This window comes from Taudactylus pleione, unplaced genomic scaffold (genome assembly GCF_031769625.1).
Source record: "Taudactylus pleione unplaced genomic scaffold, aTauple2 ptg001337l, whole genome shotgun sequence".
NCBI classification, from domain to species: Eukaryota; Metazoa; Chordata; class Amphibia; order Anura; family Myobatrachidae; genus Taudactylus; species Taudactylus pleione.
The window spans coordinates 92,501-113,120 of record NW_028285737.1 but is presented as its reverse complement, the minus strand read 5'-3'; the positions used below and the strand labels follow the sequence as shown (position 1 = coordinate 113,120).

The 20,620-nt window shown below is 40.7% G+C and overlaps 2 protein-coding genes across 3 annotated transcripts in view; one reads left to right on the top strand and one right to left on the bottom strand.

The window, feature by feature from the left end:
- LOC148443057 (uncharacterized) overlaps positions 1–20,620 on the top strand; it is a 95,600-nt gene that overhangs the window by 37,797 nt on the left and 37,183 nt on the right. Inside the window, exons 5-6 of the mRNA XM_088463268.1 lie at positions 98–208; positions 5,192–6,114. Of these exons, the coding sequence (XP_088319394.1) occupies positions 98–208; positions 5,192–6,114 (1,034 nt within the window). The remainder of the gene's footprint in view (positions 1–97; positions 209–5,191; positions 6,115–20,620) is intronic.
- The window catches only part of LOC148443058 (uncharacterized), a 16,050-nt gene continuing 8,088 nt past the window's right edge, over positions 12,659–20,620 (bottom strand). For both annotated transcript variants that reach the window (XM_088463297.1, XM_088463296.1), the window contains exons 3-6: positions 20,566–20,620; positions 20,351–20,448; positions 20,046–20,205; positions 12,659–16,844 (exon numbers count right to left, since the gene is read on the bottom strand). The exon at positions 20,566–20,620 is cut by the window's right edge. In XM_088463297.1, the coding sequence (XP_088319423.1) occupies positions 15,931–16,844; positions 20,046–20,205; positions 20,351–20,448; positions 20,566–20,599 (1,206 nt within the window). In that variant the 5' untranslated portion in view covers positions 20,600–20,620 and the 3' untranslated portion in view covers positions 12,659–15,930. The remainder of the gene's footprint in view (positions 16,845–20,045; positions 20,206–20,350; positions 20,449–20,565) is intronic.

Genomic DNA, 20,620 nt, shown 5'->3' with positions numbered 1-20,620 from the left:
GAGGAGACGTATGTGACTGATATGAAGGCAGAAGATATAGAAGGAGAAGAAGAGATGTATATGACTGATCATAAGTTAGAAGATACAGAAGGAGAAGAAGAGACGTATGTGACTGATATGAAGGCAGAAGATATAGAGGGAGAAGAAGAGACTTATGTGAGGGGTGATCAGCAGTGTAAGGAGGAAATCCATACAGATATCAGCACAGGTGAGTGTGATCTATAGATCTTATTCTGCAGGATCTAGGATCACAGTGTGCATATTCATTTCAGTGCAGCACCCGGAGGAGGTCTGAGCAGCCGCAGAATAGTTGATGAGTGGAAGTTATCAAAATAAATCCTGTAGAGAAGGAGACAGATATAGGAGAATTTGTCGATAGGAAGATGTCTGGATGTTTAGGATGAATTCATTACATCTGGACAGGTTACATGAAGCTGTGGGCCTTACTGCTATCATATAATTGTTTTCGAAATTACAGATATTTTGGAATAAGTCGTAATTCATTTACACATTCGCCATAGTGGTACCGTGATGGTATCCATTGGCAGTTACTTTTATTATCACCTGTAATGATCTAACACTATGCGGCTTCTTGTTTTCTCTTTATTACTTTTGAAATACTGTACTTATTGTATATTCTATCTGTGAGTCCTTGAATATAAATGAGAATTGAAGAGCTAACAATTCTGTATCCGTGCCCACGGAACACCAATCTAAGTATTCCGGTCATGTGTGTTAAAGAAGTAATTGGATTTGTGTTCCCGGCCTGGAATCTGGGTCTGGATTAGTTGAGGCAGCAGTGTGCAGAAAACTTGGTGGCTTGATGTACTTTCTATGCACTTACAAAGTAGGGAAGTTCTGTGACGACCTAAGGGAATTTCAGATGAGCGTAGAGCGCAACTGGAGATACAGAGTCAAACTAGACAGGAATTCACAGTGAAACTGAACAGAAGCGGAACTTAGTAAATAGAACTCCACTGGACGTAGCGCTGGTACCTGAGAGATGTCGGCAGAACTCCGGGCTGGTACCGGAGAGATGTCGCCTGAACTCCAAGCTATTACCAGAGGGATGTCGTCTGAACTCCGGGCTGGTACCGGAGAGATGTCGGCTGGAGCAAATATAGCTGGATTGCTAATATCACCCGCAGAATCAGAGATTTCACTAGGATTACTCTGAGAAGCACAGAATCACACAGAGATCTGTGAGACTTATTGCACTGGCAGCCTTTTCACTCCCCAGAATGTTCATTCATAGGGATTGATTGCTGCTGATTGGCTGGGATCACTGAGAAGGCAGAAGCAAATATTCTATCGGTGGAACTGCTGTCATGTGACTGGAAAGAACATGGTCACCCCCATACTCCCGGAGGTGCTGGAATCTGCACATGGGGGATGCTATCCCCATCTGCCCCTATTATACTCTGATGCCAGGTCAGAGAAGAGGAGCCACTCACAGCCGTCAGAGGTCTGGGAGTGAAGACACTGCTGCGGGGTCCGGAGCTGGGAGAAAGTACTGCTGATGCCCGGACAGGTAAGCAGTGGGGTCTAAGGTCTCTGGTGCATGACAATGTGATTGTGACCAATCACATTGTCATGCAATACAGTCCGGTACACTGCTCGTGCTCATGGATGAGAAGATATGTGACTGTGCCCTTTTCGTTGATCGGGAGCATGATCAGACTTCCAAATGGTAGATTTTGTCTGTACAAGATATATATCAACATACAACTGTTAGCTAATATGGAGTTACAAATACTGTTGTACCAACTTATTCCTCTGATGAAGTTGTGGGAGAACCTTGGCGAAACGCATTAGTTTGTATCATCCATACTGTATCAGTGGACCAGTCTATCTCCCGGGACCAGCTAACCAAGTGAAACTTCTACGGCTTAATCTTCCAGGATTTGATATTATAGGGGTGTGTAGCGTTATATTTAGCACAAGGTGCCATGGTACTGCAGACATTTTGTCATTCCTCTTACAGTTTTACAATTGTTCTGGCCATTGCAGAGGATTAAATGGTTTATACAGTATCGACGGTTTCACAATTTCATTCATATTTAAAATGATTAGAGAACCGTGGTTCCACCTAGAGGACAGATCAGGCACCTGGCATTTGACAATTCAAGACTTTGACAGACGTGGGTGGAAGTGCTTTGGCTTAGTCCTTGCGTTATGTGCCTGGAACCTCCTGTTTTGTCAGAGATGCCTCCTGATATACTAATTAATTGCAGCATAGCAAGTCACTCCCGTTTTGCTGTGATGCCAAGTGTTACTTAGGTGAATGTACCGAGTATTGTGGAAGGGCTTCCGGTTAAGGCTGGTAAACCAAAGAGCCTGCTGTTTTGGTTCTTTCAGGTCTGTGGGTCCTTCCAGGGGTTATTCAAGTGGTTACCATGGGAGTCACCAAAGGGCAGGCAGTCTGGATTGTGCAGTAATCCCAGCCCCAAGCTTACCATCAAGCAGACAGTATGACGAGGCCCATACACACCCAGACCTGTCTGTGGTAAGGGCTTGACTTCTTATGTTTCTGGATCTTTTTGCCCTTAAATTTTTGCTGATGTTAGAACCTTAGGTTTCCCAAGATCACACACAACCTGGATATCTTGGGTATTTGCATAGGTTACACGGTGTACAAGATACCTTTGTATGCTGAGAACATTGTGCCATCTCTTGACTAAGCCACTGATTTCTCTGCTGAGCTTTTTCAATGATATAGCGGGTTTTGGTTGGCTCTCCCAATTTCAAAATTCCTCCAAGACGGAAATATTGGATCTCCAAATCACAAGTTCATCAAGACTCCTCTCTGGCAATTTCTGACTATAAATGGGCGAAACACCAACTTCTGTGTGCATTACCTTAAACTGTTCTGTACTGCCACGGAGGATCTTGCCAAATGGAAAGCTCAACTTATTTCTTCAACAGGAATTGACCATGCTACGTAGACTTCTTTAGGTCTTTCAACCACTCCAGTTCTTATGGGCTGGAGAAAGGCTCTGTGTAATAATCAGGGTCCTCTTTAAACCCATGAAGAGGGTGGTATACAGTAGGTGTTCCAAATCTGCTTCTTGATTTAGTCACAGTTCATCTCACGCAAGGAGTTCTGACATCCCAAACCAGCACCTGGAGTTTGGGTAAAGATTGGAATCTGAATTGGTGCTACACATTTCCATTTATTTCTTCATCTAAATACCACAGACCAGGAGAGTTTTTATTTTATTTTTTGTTGTCAGTATTTGGAACGAGCTTGGCAAAACCTTTCCCTCCTCTCATTCTCGTTTGTCCCCGATCTGGGACAATCCAGACCTTCCCCCTAGACAAGACCATAAGGCGTTTCAACCTTGGATCGAATGCGGTCATTTTTTCATTACAGATATAGTGCCACTCAAGAGTTTGAGATGGATAGCATCTTTCTTTGTACTGTCATATCAATAGTAAGAGAAACATGAACTGGATTGGGAACGTGACAATTAGGGTAGACCCTTGACCTTGATACTTCAATCTCGTTTCTTCAGCACCTTCAATATATTTCCTTCCTCCTCTCAATTTTGTTGGAGATGATGCAGTCATGAAGGCCCTCTGTCCTATATAGTTTAGTCTAAGAACTCACCTATGCAAATAAATACATTGTGACATTCCCCTTATCATTGGAATTGAAATTCCTAGTTTAGTCTCATACTCCCTTCTACCAAGACCTGTCCCCGATGTCCCTAAGCACACCTAGATACTTGTATGGCCATGTGTTAAATGTTGCGAAGTGTTGGACAGTGCTATGTTGGAAGCATGCAGCTCCTCCCTCTCCTCAATTAGACAAACCATTTGGTTTACCCTGGTTAAGCCATTGTTCTTTGGGATGTTATAGTGTGTTGTCTCCCATCCACCTGGAGCATAGGAAGAGGCTTGGTTTAGGTTACCTGCCGACATCTCATCAGTGATGCCTTCTCTGGGATTTATATGCTTTTTCTGCATAACTGATCTACTAGTCTCTGTTCTTTTACTGCCCGATAGTCAAGTACAAGCTGTTCGGTGGTTACGCACTGTTCCTCCCTTTTCATCAATCCGTTCCCATCTTCCCTCTAGTGGTATGTACAAAATCCTACAATGAACAGACAAAAAGTAGTAGGATGGTGGACTGTTACGTGGCGTGTGCATGTAACTATTTAACTCTTTTCTTACTCATTTACCACGTGAGGAATGACCAGAGACCTTGATGTCTTCCTCAGACATGTCATTACAATGATGAGATTATGCTGGGATGCCCTGTGCCTCTGTAGCAAATCATTATGAAAAGTGCAAGCTCTTCCTACTTATCCATGTTACATCGTTTTTATGTACATTCATCTCTTTATGGGTACAATAATAAAACAAGTACCTGCTGCAAGTATTACAGTAGACAATCAGAAATGGAGGCAGCGATATTTTATTTTATTATTTTTTTTTTAAAGGTATGTTTAAAAACAGCATTATAGACATACAAAATGAATACAAAAATTAATACAGTATCACTGAAAATAGCAATAAAAATACACGGCAAAAGTATACAATAATATAAATGCAACTGCGGGATATATTTTAGGGGAAAACAAAAGTTAAAATTTAGAGGACATTATATAGGGGAAAAAAGTGGAAAAAGGGGACAGTGTGGCTAGTACTGTTAAAGAAAAAGAATAGGGAGAGAGAAAGAGATGGGGGGGAATTAGGTGAATGGGGAACGAGCATTGAAAAAGGACATCCAGGGGCTCCAAACCTGGTCAGTAGACTTGGAAGAATGTTTAAGAATACTGGTCATAAATTCCATATGCTGGATTGTCCAAACCCTATTAATAATTGACTGAAGGGAAAGGGGGTGATGACTGCTTCCAGTCAGCTGGGAGGCAGCAGTATTTTATTTTTTAATTTTTCAGCTTTATGTGTATAATAAAAATAATGGTATAATAAAACTCATTTAATCTCTATATTAGACACAAACTTCGATGTCATTGCAAAATAAACTCCAATTAAATCACAAATGATTAAAATAAACAAGTAACCCCTCTTCTCTCTTTCTCTCTCTCTCAAAATGTCAGTTAATGAATTATAAATTGTAACTATCAAGTGTCTTAAATGTGTCCATTTGATTGCAGTCTTGGGACATTTAACTATAATCTGTATTGAAAATGAATTTTTTATATATTTATTTTATTACTGGCAGATGGACGTAAAAGAAGAAACATACTGGCGGATTATCTAATTTTATCTTCAGATGGTGAAATGGAAGGTTATGATGTCACAAGTGATTCTACAGCAGAAAACATTATTGGCTCAGTTAAACATCCAGTTCCTCACAGTACTGATGTGTCATCTGATCCCGTTGATCATGAGGATTATTCTCCTGGATCCTATGATATAAGTCCATTTATTACAGGTCTTAGAGTAGATAAAATATCTCCCTCTAATATAGATGGCAAATGTTTTACACAGGACACAGATTTCATTACCTATCAGCCAGATAAAATAGGGGAGAAGCCCTTTTCATGTGCTGAGTGCGGGAAATGTTTTACATACAAATCAGTTTTCGATAGACATGAGAGAACCCACACAGGTGAGAAGCCCTTTTCATGTTCTGAGTGTGGGAAATGTTTTACGTACAAAGCAGCTCTTGTTACACATCAGAGGACTCACACAGGTGAGAAGCCGTTTTCATGTTCAGAGTGCGGTAAATGTTTTATACAGAAATCATATCTTGTTACACATGAGAGACTTCACACAGGCGAGAAACCGTTTTCATGCTCTGAGTGCGGGAAATGTTTTACACGGAAATCACATCTTGTTACACATCAGAGACTTCACACAGGTGAGAAGCCGTTTTCATGCACTGAGTGTGCAAAATGTTTTTCAGACAGATCACATCTTATTAGGCATGAGAGACTTCACACGGGTGAGAGGCCATTTTCATGCACTGAGTGTGGGAAATGTTTTACAAATAAATCAAATCTTGTTGCACACGAGAGACTTCACACAGGTGAGAAACCATATTCATGTGCTAAGTGTGGGAAATATTTTACAAATAAATCACATCTTGTTAGACATGGGAGACTTCACACTGGGGAGATGCCTTTTTCGTGTTCAGACTGTGTGAACTGACAGAAATTAGTTTTCTCAGTTAGATCAATTAAATTATTCAAAATCATTTACACTATTGAAATGTGTGTGGGTGTAGCTAAAGAACAGATCTCATTAAGCATCATATATCTCCCGCCAGTTTGTCATTATTATGGCAATATTTATAGCAAATAAAATAAATGAAGTAAAAAAGGGTAAAGTATCCAAAATGAAATACTTGTTTATGCCAAATAGCAAAAATAAATCATGCAGCATGAGGAGAGTTCTAAAGAAATTAAGAACTGACATTCAAAATAAGGTTACATAGTCTTTTATACCCCTGCTAGTTGCTGGGTAGATTAACTGAACAAATCACATTATATAAAGATTCACATTATAATATATATTAGGGAATGGGGATTGTCTTTGGCTCTGTGTCTGGTACTGGTTAATATGTATGTAAGGTAAAGTTCACAAGCATAACAACTTTGTATACATGTAGGGTAAAGTTCATAAGCATTCTAAATGCTGTCAATTAGGTTAATCCAAGTCCCTTTATTAATTATCCTTATTATCTTCTATATCAAGCCTTATTCTGATGCTACTTGCATCATAATTTAAGCCCCTCCCCCCTGATCATTCCTGCTTTTAAAAGAGGGTATGGGATACAAACCACAAAGGTAAAAGCCATCCCATGAATTTTCTTAAATGTCATATAAGCTAGGCTTTCCATATTTTACCTGTAAACCGGGAGACGTAAATTACACAGGTTCTGTGGCTGGCTCACTTCAAGTTTGAATTTCACCTGGTTTTAATTAGCCACAGAACCTGTGTGATTCCTGAGCGTCCCGGGTTAAAGGGATAATATGGTAAGCGGTTTGGGTACGGATTGCCAGTGTTCAGGATCCCGACTGGGTTACATGGCCGACACCTGCAGGTAAGTATACTAACCCTACTCCTAAATCTAACCCTCCTCCCTGCAGCCTAACCCCTAACCGAACCCTCACCATAATCCCAATACTTAATGTTAGGATGCCGGAGCTGGGATCCTGACCTGGTGTTGGGATTCCGGAGCCGGCATTCTGAGCACCAGCAATCCTGACTGCAGGGATATAATCTAGATCCCGGCCTATTTACATATAATAACCACACATTTAGTGCATGGGAAAAAACGTTTCTCTGCCGTGTGGAAAGTGGTTGTTGAAATTGGAGTATCCAAATGGTATAAAACAGTATGGAAAGATACAACCAGTGCTCACTGAGTTAAATTAGGGCTTCACATGTGTTGACCTTAATATACAAGTTGCTGCTGTTAAATTTGTGATCCACTCCCCCATCATATTTACCAATATCTTGAATATATTATCATTCTTAAATATGGGTAAATTATGCATATAGGACTAGCTGTATGCACAAGCTGAATAAGCCTAACATAGCTGTACAAAACCACAGTGGAAAACAATGGGGCTCCGAGCCCAAAATATGAGAATATTAAAATATTTTTAATCAACTGTTTTTCTGTCTTTCTGATTCCATTTGACCTCAAATGAAAGAATTATAAAACAATTAATAAAAAAAAGTATTTTTCTCCCTGGCAGCAAACCTGCAATATGTTAATCTACTTCCTGGTCAGGGCAGGTAACAAACCACCAGCAGGTACATAATGACTCCTCCCTGCTTCTGCGTCTTTTATTCTAGGTCAGGGCAGTGAGGTTCTCTTTTGTTTGGTGACTTACCTGAGGTTACGGAGAGAAGGTTAGGACATTCCCATCTCCCAAAAGTCCCTGGTGGCTGTACTCTAGGGAGTATCCAGGTGGAAAAGGTGGGAGGACCGGCCACGTTGGGAGTGTTTATGCTATGGCACTAGTACCTTCTGCAGTGGGACCAAAATTGATATTTTAAACATGCAGCTGCATCAGCCTGTGAGTGCTGCAGGAGGATTAAGTTACTGGAGCTGGAATGCAGATGGTCCTGATCAGTATTCTGCTGAGGACATTTATATAATGCCACCTCCAGAGATTTTGCAGGATTGGAGCATGGAGGAAAAATGATCCCAGATGAAGTCAGCGTAAAATGGCACCAAACATTTTGCTTATCTATATTGCCCAGGACCACAGAAAGGTGTTGTGTCAGAACATGCCGGACTGCAGCCCTCCTTTACCTGGCCTGGCCAATTGCTTGCTCTCAGCCTCTCGGCTCCCTACTGCTGCGTCTTGGCAGCAGAGGTTGTTGGGTGCCGCCAACTTGACTTATTTTCCTGCTGCCGGCCAATCACTGCTTGGGACTTTGAGCCAGATGAGAGTTTCAGGTCACTCAGAGCAGGACTCATTTGGCTGAGTGCCTAACCTGCCCCTGGGGACTACCTCATTGTCCTTTATTTTACCTTCTATAGTCAAGGAGTTGCCGGCTCTTGGTTTCTGGTGATTCCACTGAGTACCAGTATTTAAGTAAAATAATCGAGTCCGCACCGCAAATGTGAATGTCCATCAAGGTTTTTTCATCAAAAAATAAAAGAATACAACAGTTACAGAGTTCACACGGACTAAGGTCATTGATACAAGTAGGGATCTGTGTGTACTCAATGTTTCGTTCCAATGACTGGCTCTTTCTAGAGACTGAGGGTCCCTCTGAAGATTCCTTTTGTCTTCCAAGTATCATGTACAGTTGTAAAAGAGTTGGCCAGGACTGGTTAAAGGGGTGTGGGGCTGTACAACATTCTAAGACCTAGGGGCATATTCAATTCGGTGCGAGAATAGCAAAAATCCTCCCACCTGCTGGGTTTTGCCTGCAGGTGCAGGATTTTTGGTATTAGGAACGGGGTATTTGACTTTTTGCGCGCAGGGATGTTTTTTTTTTTGCGCACCTCCAGTGTCGGGAGCCGGTCTCCAGCAGCAGCGGTGAGTATGTCAGTGTTATGAGTGTGTGTGTGTGACCCGCAGTGTATGTGTGCCCCCCTGTGCTGGGAGAACTACACCTTCCAGCAGCCCTTACCCCTCAGGCTAGCCCCTGGAGCCTCCCAGCAGCCCCCTCTCAAGTGAGAAGATAGAGAGCAGGCCCCCAGAAGCCGCGGAGTGGTAAGTGCAGAATTTTTTTTTACGTGGCGCAGGGTTTTCAGAGCTGAACACCCCGCAACCACTTTTTTTTTTATTGGATACCACGGGTATCGGGAGCGCGCATACCCACGGTAATCCAAAATTGGGCGCGTGGTTTTTTTCCTCGCTAAACCTCGCGCCCCACTGAATATGCCCCTAAATTCCTAATACATGGATTATAAACCATTACATCTATAATATTACATTTAAAATTCCGTTGGATATGCAGTTTTTATGAAAAATAATAAGCATCATTACATGCTGAATAAAACAAGTCTAAACATGAGCATATAATTATGCAATATGCGTAAATATGCCTCTATTTTTATGAGCGTACAGAAATTGTAGATTAATAATGTACATTAATAATGTAATAATATTTGACTTTAACACCCGTTCATCCTCTTGGTTATCCTTTATCCCCTGGTGCCTTTCTCCACCATTGCCGCAGTGTTCAGATCAATTTATTGTGTGTGATCAATAAAGGGATGTAGAAACTGAGGTGTTGGTCCATCTATGTCAAGGGGTCTTCAACCCATGGCTGTTTCCCGCGGCCTGCCAGAGCACCTGTGGAGCTGTTCCCCGTGGTCCACTGATCGGGGAACAGGTTGGGGAGGGGGGGAGATTGGTTAACCCCTTCAGCGCCAACGTCCCACCAAAGTCTCTGCTGCCAGGAAGTGAGAGGATGCTCTGCCAGAAAGGTGGCAGGGTGGGGCTCTGTGTCCTCCGTGTCAGCAGAACGTGGGTCTCCATCAGTGCAGAGCGCAGCCATCCAAAAAGTTCCATTGTTGGACAGCGTAGTGCAGCCACAGATCGTGGTTCTCCTGTTGGGCTGTACTGATCACAGAAGCCAGATACAACCTTAAGGTCAGCAACCTCCAGCGGGCACTTCTCATAGAAACAACCTGTCCTACAAGCACACAACTGCTGGAGTGTATACAACAGCGAGTCTTTATTCGTTATTTGTTCTATAGTCGGCTATAAATAGAAGCATGTGAAGCCCAAGACGAGAACTCATAGATTACAGACCAACATCTTAAGAATACTCTTACTATATTACATTATCTTTTGAAGTCTTCATTATGGCCTTATGAGTCTGGAAAAGGTCTTCTAATCCTCTAAAAATTTAGAGTCTAAATACCACAGTATAGCTTAGTGACCCCCGGGATTCAATGAATTTTTTAATGTTGCCCACACTGTCTAAAAAAATTGAAGACCCCTGCTCTATGTAATATTAGACAGCAGCAGTGTTTTCTCTATGCCGAACCAATTAGTTATAATACTTGATGCCAGCGATCCTTTCCAAGGAGCGGTCTCTGGTCAGCAAATCACCCAAGGTCACTGGCAGGAGCAGTTGTCCAATTGTAGAGGGATGAGGGCAGTGTAGGAAGTATCTGATGGCATTGCAAGCAATACTCCTGGCAGGAAATGTCAATTTCACAGAGTTGTGAAAGGCTGCACCCAGGAAAGTAGGAGCATACAATCCAGACTAAACACAGAAACAGCAGGACATGTGCTGGCAGTCAAGTGGCCGTTCAATCTTGATACATGTCTCCTCAACTATCACAGGTGTTAAAGAAAATCCAGACAGACATAAAGTAGCAATCGCACACAGGGTGTGTCTACCTAGGGATTTGCATCTAGCAATAGACCATCCATGGTCCTATCTGACCAGACCTACTCAGACAGGCACGGTTTTCCATCCAGATCCCCGAAACCTGAAGCTCACAGCTTGGCGTAGAGCCTGGAAACAGCTGTTTTTTTCCAAAAAGGTCAATAAACACAGTATCAATAGCCAGGAAGCCATCCACAGCTACAGGGTGTGGAAAATCTTAAAGTGCCTGGCATGAGGATGAAGGGTGTCAAATAAGTACCCGTCCACGAGTGTAATCCTGGAATATTTACGAGATGTTTTGGGCAAGTTTACGGCAGTCAATACTATGATACTAATACTGTTATTAGTTGAGATTGCCGCCTAGTAAATCTTATTAGGTTAATGCAGGTAGCAAGAAAATGATTAGGCCAATTTGCACCATGTGATCTTTATTTAGTGCTGGAAATGTTATTAGATCCACCATTGGATCCTTTTAAAATGGATTACATTGAAACTTGAATTCTTAATACCAATTACGCCAACTAGAAGGGTTTCTGAGTTACAAGCTCTCTGGCTGGAGGAACCAGGTCTTATTTTTGAGGACAAGGTTCTTAGAAATAACCATTTTCTACCAATATAATGTTGCAATTTCATGTAAATCAAGAGGTGTGCTTTTCCGCCACGATCTCATGCAAAAGGCCACAAGGAATGGAAGTTTCATTCTTTAAAACTTTTTAGAGATTGTTCTAAGCCAGGGTTTCCCACACTTGGGCCAGTATTCAATTTGATGGCGAAAAGTCAGAGGTCGGACATTTCGTCAACATCGCAGGTTTTTCAGGGATAAAGTATCGGGCGCGTGCCCGCTTTATCCCCATATTCAATTACGATCCAGCGAAAACAAGACCCGGCAGAAAGGTAAGTATCGAAAAGTCCATTTAATTTTCGGGAATTCTTCCTTGTACTCCCCTAAAGATGTCCTGACATGGGGGATCACTATGGGTACCCCCATTTTGGTCTGCTGAAAGAAGTCAGGGTTTTTAATAGCCGCGGCAGGTACATAAATGCGGCTTTAGAAGAAGGGGTGAAGAATAGCATTTTTTTTTTTAACTATTTCCATCAAATTTGGGGTACATGAAAATGGGTGCAAGCATATTTTTAAGTCCCTAAAGTTATTTTTAAAAATTCTTCAAAAATGCACCTGCCGCATACTTGGAAACCCCTCTGGAAGCTATTTCGCTACTTTAGGATTTTGTCCCCCATATTTATTTTTTTAACCCCAAAATGAAACTTAATTTTTTGGGGTGTCCAGATTCTTTTTTCACTTATTTTGACACACATTACTTTTAGAGGACATTCCCAGGGGTGCAGGATATTTTTTTTTAAGCCTGCACCCCTAAACCCCAAATCTGCACTTTTTTTCGTCACCTATTCAGTGGAGAAAAGTTATCCCCATTTTTTTACAAAGACTTTTCGCACCGGCGAAAAAAGTCTTTGAAATTGAATATGGGGATAATTAAAACAGGCGAAGTTGACGGGTTTTCGCTTGAAATTGAATACGGCCCTTGGTCGTCAAGGCACATTAACAGACCAGGTTTTACAGATAACCATGCTCGTGCACAGATGAAGTTACTAATTAAGTCACCTGTGCTTTCTCATGGATAGCCTTAAAACATGGACTGCTAGGGTAGTGAAATAGAAAAGTAGCAGTACAACCCCATAGCGCATCCAGGTATTGCAGCCTCTAGTGGGAACATGTGGGTACCTTATGCCCCTAAACAATGAACAGTGAGAAACAATATATATGTGATCCCCCAGGTGGCACAAAAACCTTTTAAAATATATTACAGTTTCATACATGTGGAGAGAAACAAAAGGTACAATATAGTGTGATATTGCAAAGAATATGAAACATTTATTATCAGGCTAAATATAGCCAGCACATACGAATAAAGAAAGTCAAATATATTCAAATACATATAAAGACAATGATATAGGCTGAAATCCGCCCGTATGATATAAATTAGACTCCAAAAAAAGTCTTGGTGCATTGGTGCAGATATATAGATGATGTCCTTTTTTTCTGGAAGGGATCTTTGGATGAGCTCTGTTCTGGTCTCAACTCCAATTCAATAAATCAGAAATTTACATGTCATATTGATAAAAATTGACTGAAATTTCCTGGATTTTAATCTGTATATAGAAAACAATTTCCTCCACACCAAATGCTACCAAAAACCTACCGATACAAATAGCTTCATTAATAGAGACAGTGAACATCTCAGTAGGTGTCTCAAAAAGCCAGTTCATCTGTGTGAAAATAAACTACAGCAACCCAAGGATTTGTGACTAACAAATGGGCACAATGGAGATTAACTTCCTTGCATGAGGCTATAAGGACGAAATAGATTGAATCAAACGAGAGATACAGAACAGGGATAGAGACCTATTCTTGAAACCTAAATAGATTAAGAATTGAAAGAAAAGCAAAGAATGTTCTTTTATCACTAAATATGGAGCAATTTTAAGGAGGTAGAATTAGTTTTTAAACACCATTGACATATTTAATAAAAAAATCCCACTTAGAGTGTTCTTCCAGATAAACAGTCTTTTACTTACCTTAGAACCGACAATTTGAAGAAGAAACTGGTACGTAGCACTAATAATCCAATATGCACCAATGGCTTCCATCATTGTGGTTCATGTAGCATGTGCATTAATGTTCCAAGATCACACAATTCACGGCCAACGGTTAAACCTTTGAAGTATCCGATTTTATTACTTGTCATACCACTAGTGTAATTTATTGAATCGAATGTTCGTGTGGACTGCACTATATCGCATGCACTTCAAGAGCCCTAAAGAAGTGAATGGGGGAACATATATGCAATATTAAAAAAAGAGTTGGAAACCCACTCCCTAGCTGAACATTTTAAAAAAATTTCATGGCTGCTCATCAAAAAGTATTACTAATTTCATGGGGATACAACATGTAAAATCCACATGGAAGGGTAGAGCTGTGGAATCCAAACTGGCGAAGAATGAGATTAAATGGATTTATAATCTCAAGACTTTGATACCTGGTGGATTTAAAGATTTAGAACTCGTTTTTTTATACTTCATATTTTTTATATAAATTTTCTTATGTATTCTTCACTTTTTTTTATATATACTTACAGTACACTCCTCTCTTAGATGTCCTTCTTTAGATATATATTTTACATATTTTATATACAGTATATATATTTTTATATCAATTTGTTATATGCTGTAAAATATTAGATTATTTATTTTACTGTTTTATGTATTTATTTATATATGGAGTGATATTATGGAGGGAAATCTCCCCATAGATCAGATTTGAAGGCATCCCGGTCACCATAGCAACCTCCTGACCACTTCTAGTTCCAGCCCAAAACTGGATGTTTACTTTGCAGTGACTTCAGGGATTGGCACTGGGGACAAACGCTTCTACACTCTCTTAATGTCCCCAACACAGCGACTACCATGGGGAAGTACCTAGGGGACTTAAAACACAGAATCCCCCACTGCAAGTCGAGGAAGCCGTTGGCTTCGGACTGGAATTCCTCAGATTTTACTTGGCTAAATATCGATTTGCAGTGGCGACGACAATTGTTTTTCTGTCATGTAGACACTAATTTCAGACATGCAACAGAACCTCCCTGGTTTTAGTGGACTAATCCTGGATACCAGGATGTGCTCCAACCAGTGAGATCACACTTCACACCACCAGTAGGTGAACGATCCCCAATATTTCCCTAATTAGTATAGTCTAACGGGAATATCAATTCCCACTAACTACCTGTAGAAAGAAGAATCTCACACCGACCAGTTCCTTCAATGGGCTAAGACTCTTAAGCACTCAGCATATCACATCCACAGATGTTTACATCCTCTTATCTGCATCCGATTATGTAAAATGCTATTCCATTCTTCAGCTGTTCTAGATTGAGTCCAGTGTCTCCAGGCCGAAATCCTTTGCAAGCTACTCTAAGCAGACTGGTCCATAGTGAAAAGTCAGTGGGAATTACCTGACGCTACCCAGCAAGTGATGCAGCAATGTGTCCACACATATCCAGATGTAAGCGGTGGTAGGAGCCTATGTGGATTGACCAGATCCAGGAGTCTATGGTAGGAGCCTGCTCATGGCAGCAAGTTACCCGCCTGAGGAGTCAGTACCAGGCGGTTTTTGATGGTGAGAAGAAAACCCTAGGACTGGTGAATAAGCCCACAGTGGGACAAGTAACCACCCCAAAATCTGTGGTCGTCTGGTGGAGCAGGTCATCCGCTTACAATAGGTAATGTGGACTTTTTCCAATCTATACACACTACCTACACTTTTAACTACATGTTTTGCAGTTTACTTATTTGAACAGAAAAACATTTTAATAGACAAAATAAGTTTGAATTTTGGTGCACAGAAGGTCTTTTAAAATTAACTCTTGCTTCCTCTCGCTATCTTGTCGGCACTATCCTAGACTGTGGTAGCACCCTCTATCTTCTTATTACATAAATTGTACTACTTCTAGACATTACTAGCTGGGGGTTGACACAAAAATGATACCACCAGAGAATAACAATCCATTGCAACAAACCCCCCCTCTTTTCCTTTTCACACTTTCGTGAGCCAGACAAAAGTGGACAATACATATAAAATCCAAATAAAATATTTCCAATTAACATTTACTAGTAAGGGGGCCCGTACTGCTCCAAATCCATCCCGCAGCTCAGCCCTGTATAGCCCCATCCCATCTGTCCTGTTCCACTGTGTCCCACCACCTAAGTCTAGCCCCCTTCCTCCCACGGAGGAATACTTACCTCCCAGTGGCTCCTCTTCCACTCCAGGTAGGGTCTCTCCTGTTGCTCTAGCAGTGAGAGACATGCCTGGCTCCCAAAGCGCATGCATGTAGATGTGATAAGCCTTAGAGATTATATAGATAACCAGGCAAACTGTTTTATAAAAACCTGTTTATTTTGAAACAGGCTTTATAGAAAAGTAAAACATTTCAGGATAAAACATTTTCACCATATTTGAATGATAATTAAATAAGAGGATACAGGGGTGAATTTCTCTTATATTGTGCGTAGTTCTTATAAGTAACAGGATCAGGATTTTCGGCAAAGATATTGCAGCATTCAGGTTCTTCAAGAAGAAAACGGTTTCTCACCCATGTGACTTTTCTGATGTGTAACAAGACCCGATTTATGGGCAAAACATTTCCCACACTCAGTACATGTATATGGAATCTCACCTGTGTGATATCTCTGATGTGTTACAAGACCCGATATCTGTGCAAAACATTTCCCACACTCAGTGCATGAATACGGCTTCTCCCCTGTGTGACTTCTCTGATGTTTAACTAGATCCAACTTAATTGTAAAACGTTTCCCACACTCAGAACATGGAAACGGTTTCTCCCCTGTGTGAGTTCTCTGATGCTGAATAAGATTTGATTTCTTTCTAAAACATTTCCCACACTCAGGACATGGAAATGGCATCTCACCTGTGTGAAATCTCTGATGTTCAATGAGATCTGAATTCTGTGTAAAACGTTTCCCACACTCCGAACATGGAAATGGCCTCTCACCTGTGTGACGTCTCAGATGTTTAACAAGATGTGACTTCTTTAAAAAACATTTGTCACACTCAGAACATGGAAATGGTTTCTCCCCTGTGTGACTTCTCTGATGTGTAACAAGACTGGATTTAAATGAAAAACTTTTCCCACACTCTGAGCAGGAAAATGGCTTCTCTCCTGTGTGACGTCTCTGATGTCTAATAAGCTCTGATTTACACCTAAAATATTTCCCGCACTCTGAACAGGAACGTATCTTACCACCTCTATGAGATGTGCTGGGTGTAGCAACATCTGAGTGATCAGAAGAACAGTCCTCGTGATGAGTGGTGTCAGATGATATATCTACACTGTCAGGTTCTGGATGTCTATTGGGTAGTGTGAGATCGTCTCCTGGAGAATGTGTGATCTTATCTTTCTTATCAAAATCTGGAGACAAACTGAGAGGTCCTTGCTGGGTATTCCTGGTTTGGAGTCCACCATCTGGATATAAAATAAATGTACAGATACAACCAGGAAAGCTCATTAGTTAATGATATTGTCCAACCACAATAACCATCTAGACATTGCCCTCACACATAAATACTGGAGCCAGTTAGCTAAATCAGCAGCATGCACCAGCCATGCTTGTACAGTTCTCCAACTGGACATACAAGAGTTGCAAAAGTGGACACATCTAGCTCAAATTTGCACATGATGCATGCTCATTGAACGAGGCTTCCTGCATGACTGCATGTCTCTGTCCATGCAACGGGCTTTCCTGGGTAGCAACTGGATGCCTTTCTTGCAGAAGCATACAAAAATCTGTCTTGTGGCAGTGTCATGTCTGTAGCTAGAGAGCCATACTGTGTTGAGGCAAAGAAAAGCCTGTTTCAGATGGATCTCTTCCACCATTGAGCAAGCGCTGACCCTAATTGCGACGATTATGCCTGCAGACGACGGATTAACAGTGGACGGTGCGTCATCCTGCTCGCTTGGAGCCATACGGATCCTCATAATGTAGTAATCTGGCTGCTGCAGCAGCTCTGTGCGTACAGTAACTCAAAATCAGGCCAGGAAATAGCAAATGCAAACAGTGAAGCCGCCTCTGGTCAAACTCAGGTTTGCATAGACAAAAAAAAAAAAAAAGAAGTCATCTTGAGAAGGTGCACTTCAATCGCACCTATTTATACAAAGATATGCTAAAAACACTTTTTATTTTAAATACATTAAAATTCAGAAGGTATCAGATCTGTTTCAACCAATCATATAAAGAAATATTAATGATAATAATCCTGTATACTATCTATTCTTAAAATGTAAAAAAAAAAAGCAAAAAGTTAATATATAGATATTAGAAATTAAAAAATAAAATAAAATAAGTTTATTGTATGATGTGAGCGATACAGAATTTCTGTTTAAATAAGCAAACTGTGGTTGCTATTATTTATGTGTGTCATTCCTATGCATCAGATATAGTTACTCTGCAAAAGCAACAAATCTTGACATTATGGAGCATATTGAATTGGCCACGTGTTTTCGCTGGCATCGCAACCATTTTTCCCCGCACCGCAGGTATGCTCACTCCCGCCACTGCGCCAATTTTTTACTGCAAAAACTTGCGGGTAGTTTAAAATATTTTTTTAGGTTAGCCTGTAAACCCCCCCCGCCTCCCCCCCCTAAAAAAAGTTGGGTAACAGTGAAAATATTTTGATATTAACAATTGCTTCCAAAAGCTTATTTGTGCGTTTTTGTTTTTTTTAAATACAAAAACTAAACTTTGTTTAATTACAAACAAATCAAACTAAAAGAGCAAAGAAGTTTATTATGGGGTAATTTTAGGCTAATTCAAAAAACTGAAAAATTTTACTTTTCTGTCAAAATACTAAAATTAAAATTAGGTAACATAAATTAAAGAAAAAAAATATTTGGGGATAATTTGAGGACTTTTATTTTAAAGAGCAAAAATGACATGTCATTATTGAACTAATTAAGCTAATTGGAAACTTTATTAGCCACTGCCAATGTTTTTCTACTGAAACTTCCAATTACTTAATTAGTCAGACATTCCTACCTAAAAATAAAGATTTTATGAAAAATGAAACCTGCTCTGAAGCTGTGAGAAATGAGCAGTGTAAATTTATATAAAAATTACAGCGGCTCATTTTTTCGGAGGCAATTGAATAGGGAAAACCTTGCAGCTGCGAGGAAACCCCTTCGCCGCAGGGTTTATCAAAATCCTGCCTGCAATTGAATAAACTCATATGAATGGAATCAACTGGATTAATCCCGTTAGTAATCTCAGGCTAGCAAAACTAGGATAATGTACTCTTCTTATCTATCTTGAAAGAGCACACTTTGTTTCTGCTTATCTTAATAGCAATTCTGAATAAATTACATCATACAACTCAGACTACTTGTTAATGATATAGAATATGGAGCAGCTATTTTAAAACACAAATATTTTTGGTTTCTTTCCACTAATATCTGTATTTTAACATTTTGCTTTTACTTACATGGTATGAATAGATATTACACATCTGATACAACTGAATTTTAAAGGCTATCATATAAATAGTGTCTTTAACACATCTTTGTATAACTAGGTGAGATAGAAGTGCACCTTATCAAAATGACTAATTTTTTCGTGTCTATGTATACTGTATATGAGAAGGTGGCACCGCCAAACCATCAAACAGTGACTTTTAGAGCAACTGATAATAAGAACATAATTGGTGGATCTCATATAATTTTCTGTCTCCCTAATCATTATTCTGTCTCCCTAATCATCACCTAGTCTTTTTCTAACCTCAGGTGTTTACAGCACTGAGAGGATAGACTAACACTAGGACAGAGCAGGAGAGCAAAGTAGTAATACAAACAAAGAATGATGATGGCATGGAACGCCCAAGCAGAGAGATTTCAGGGGAGTTGTTGTGCTATGATGGTATCTGATTACAGTTCTGTGTTTGCGGCAAGACGGAGACTGACGTGTGTGTGTAGCAATGGGGCGTGATCTTCAACTGCGACTTTGTTTTGGTAGTGCAGTGTTAGTACAAATCATAATAAGACTCTAACATTGAAGTATTGATGTACAAGGAAAATAAAGGGTAATGTCAAATGTGGTGGTGCACAGAGAGGATTACGGGAAATATCACGTGGTGACACACTCCATTGATCTGAGATTAAATCACTACAGTGACATTCATTGTGCTAATGTATGAGATACACCAGAGAGTGTGGGGAGGAGACTGGTCAGATCTCTGGGCTGGTAACACACAGTGACATGATGTGAGGGGGGAGAGCAGGAGTATAATAGGGGCTGATGGCTCCTGATGTATGAGTTACACCAGAGAGTGTGAGGAGGAGACTGGTCAGATCTCTGGGCTGGTAACACACAGTGACATGATGTGAGGGGGGAGAGCAGGAGTATAATAGGGGCTGATGGCTCCTGATGTATGAGATACACCAGAGAGTGTGAGGAGGAGACTGGTCAGATCTCTGGGCTGGTAGCACACAGTGACATGATGTGAGGAGGAGAGCAGGAGTATAATAGGGGCTGATGGCTCCTAACTCGCCCACTGGGGAGGTACGTTTCACTCATTAGTTTGTGCTGACGAAGGAGCATGTAGGATAAGACATTGCTGCAGTGACTGAGCAAGAATAAAGTCAGACTCTATTCTGTAATAAGTGTTTATTACTCACCTGTGCTGGTAGCTGTAGGAATTTTCTCCTCCTTACACTGCTGATCACCCCTCACATACGTCTCTTCTTCCTTCTTTATTACTTCTGCCTTAATATCAGTCACATGCGTCTCTTTTTCTCCCTTTATAGGTTCTACTTTAATATTGGTCAGTCCTTCACTCTAAATAATATCAAACAATAATATAATACACTGTCTGATTTCATTAACTGAAATTGAACAGAATATTAGCAGTATAAGGAAGAGAGTACACATCATGTTGTGGCATTCACTTTGGTATATTGGTGAGACCCTAAATTCCACCTACCTGATGCTCCTGTGGGGTCCTGTGATTCTCCTCTGTACAATCCTGTGAATAAAAAGGACGGAGACATCTCTCTGGGGTATTTCTGTTACTGGGTCCATCTGTAGGAGACACACAGTGAATGAGTACATTGTATATATGTGATTATCAGGTGATATGTATATAGGGGGCCCCCATACCTGCTCTCCCCTGTATAATAAATGACAGTCTCCTCTTACCCAGTGATGTGAGGGGCCGGTGATTCTCCATCATCACGTCCTTGTACAGACCCCT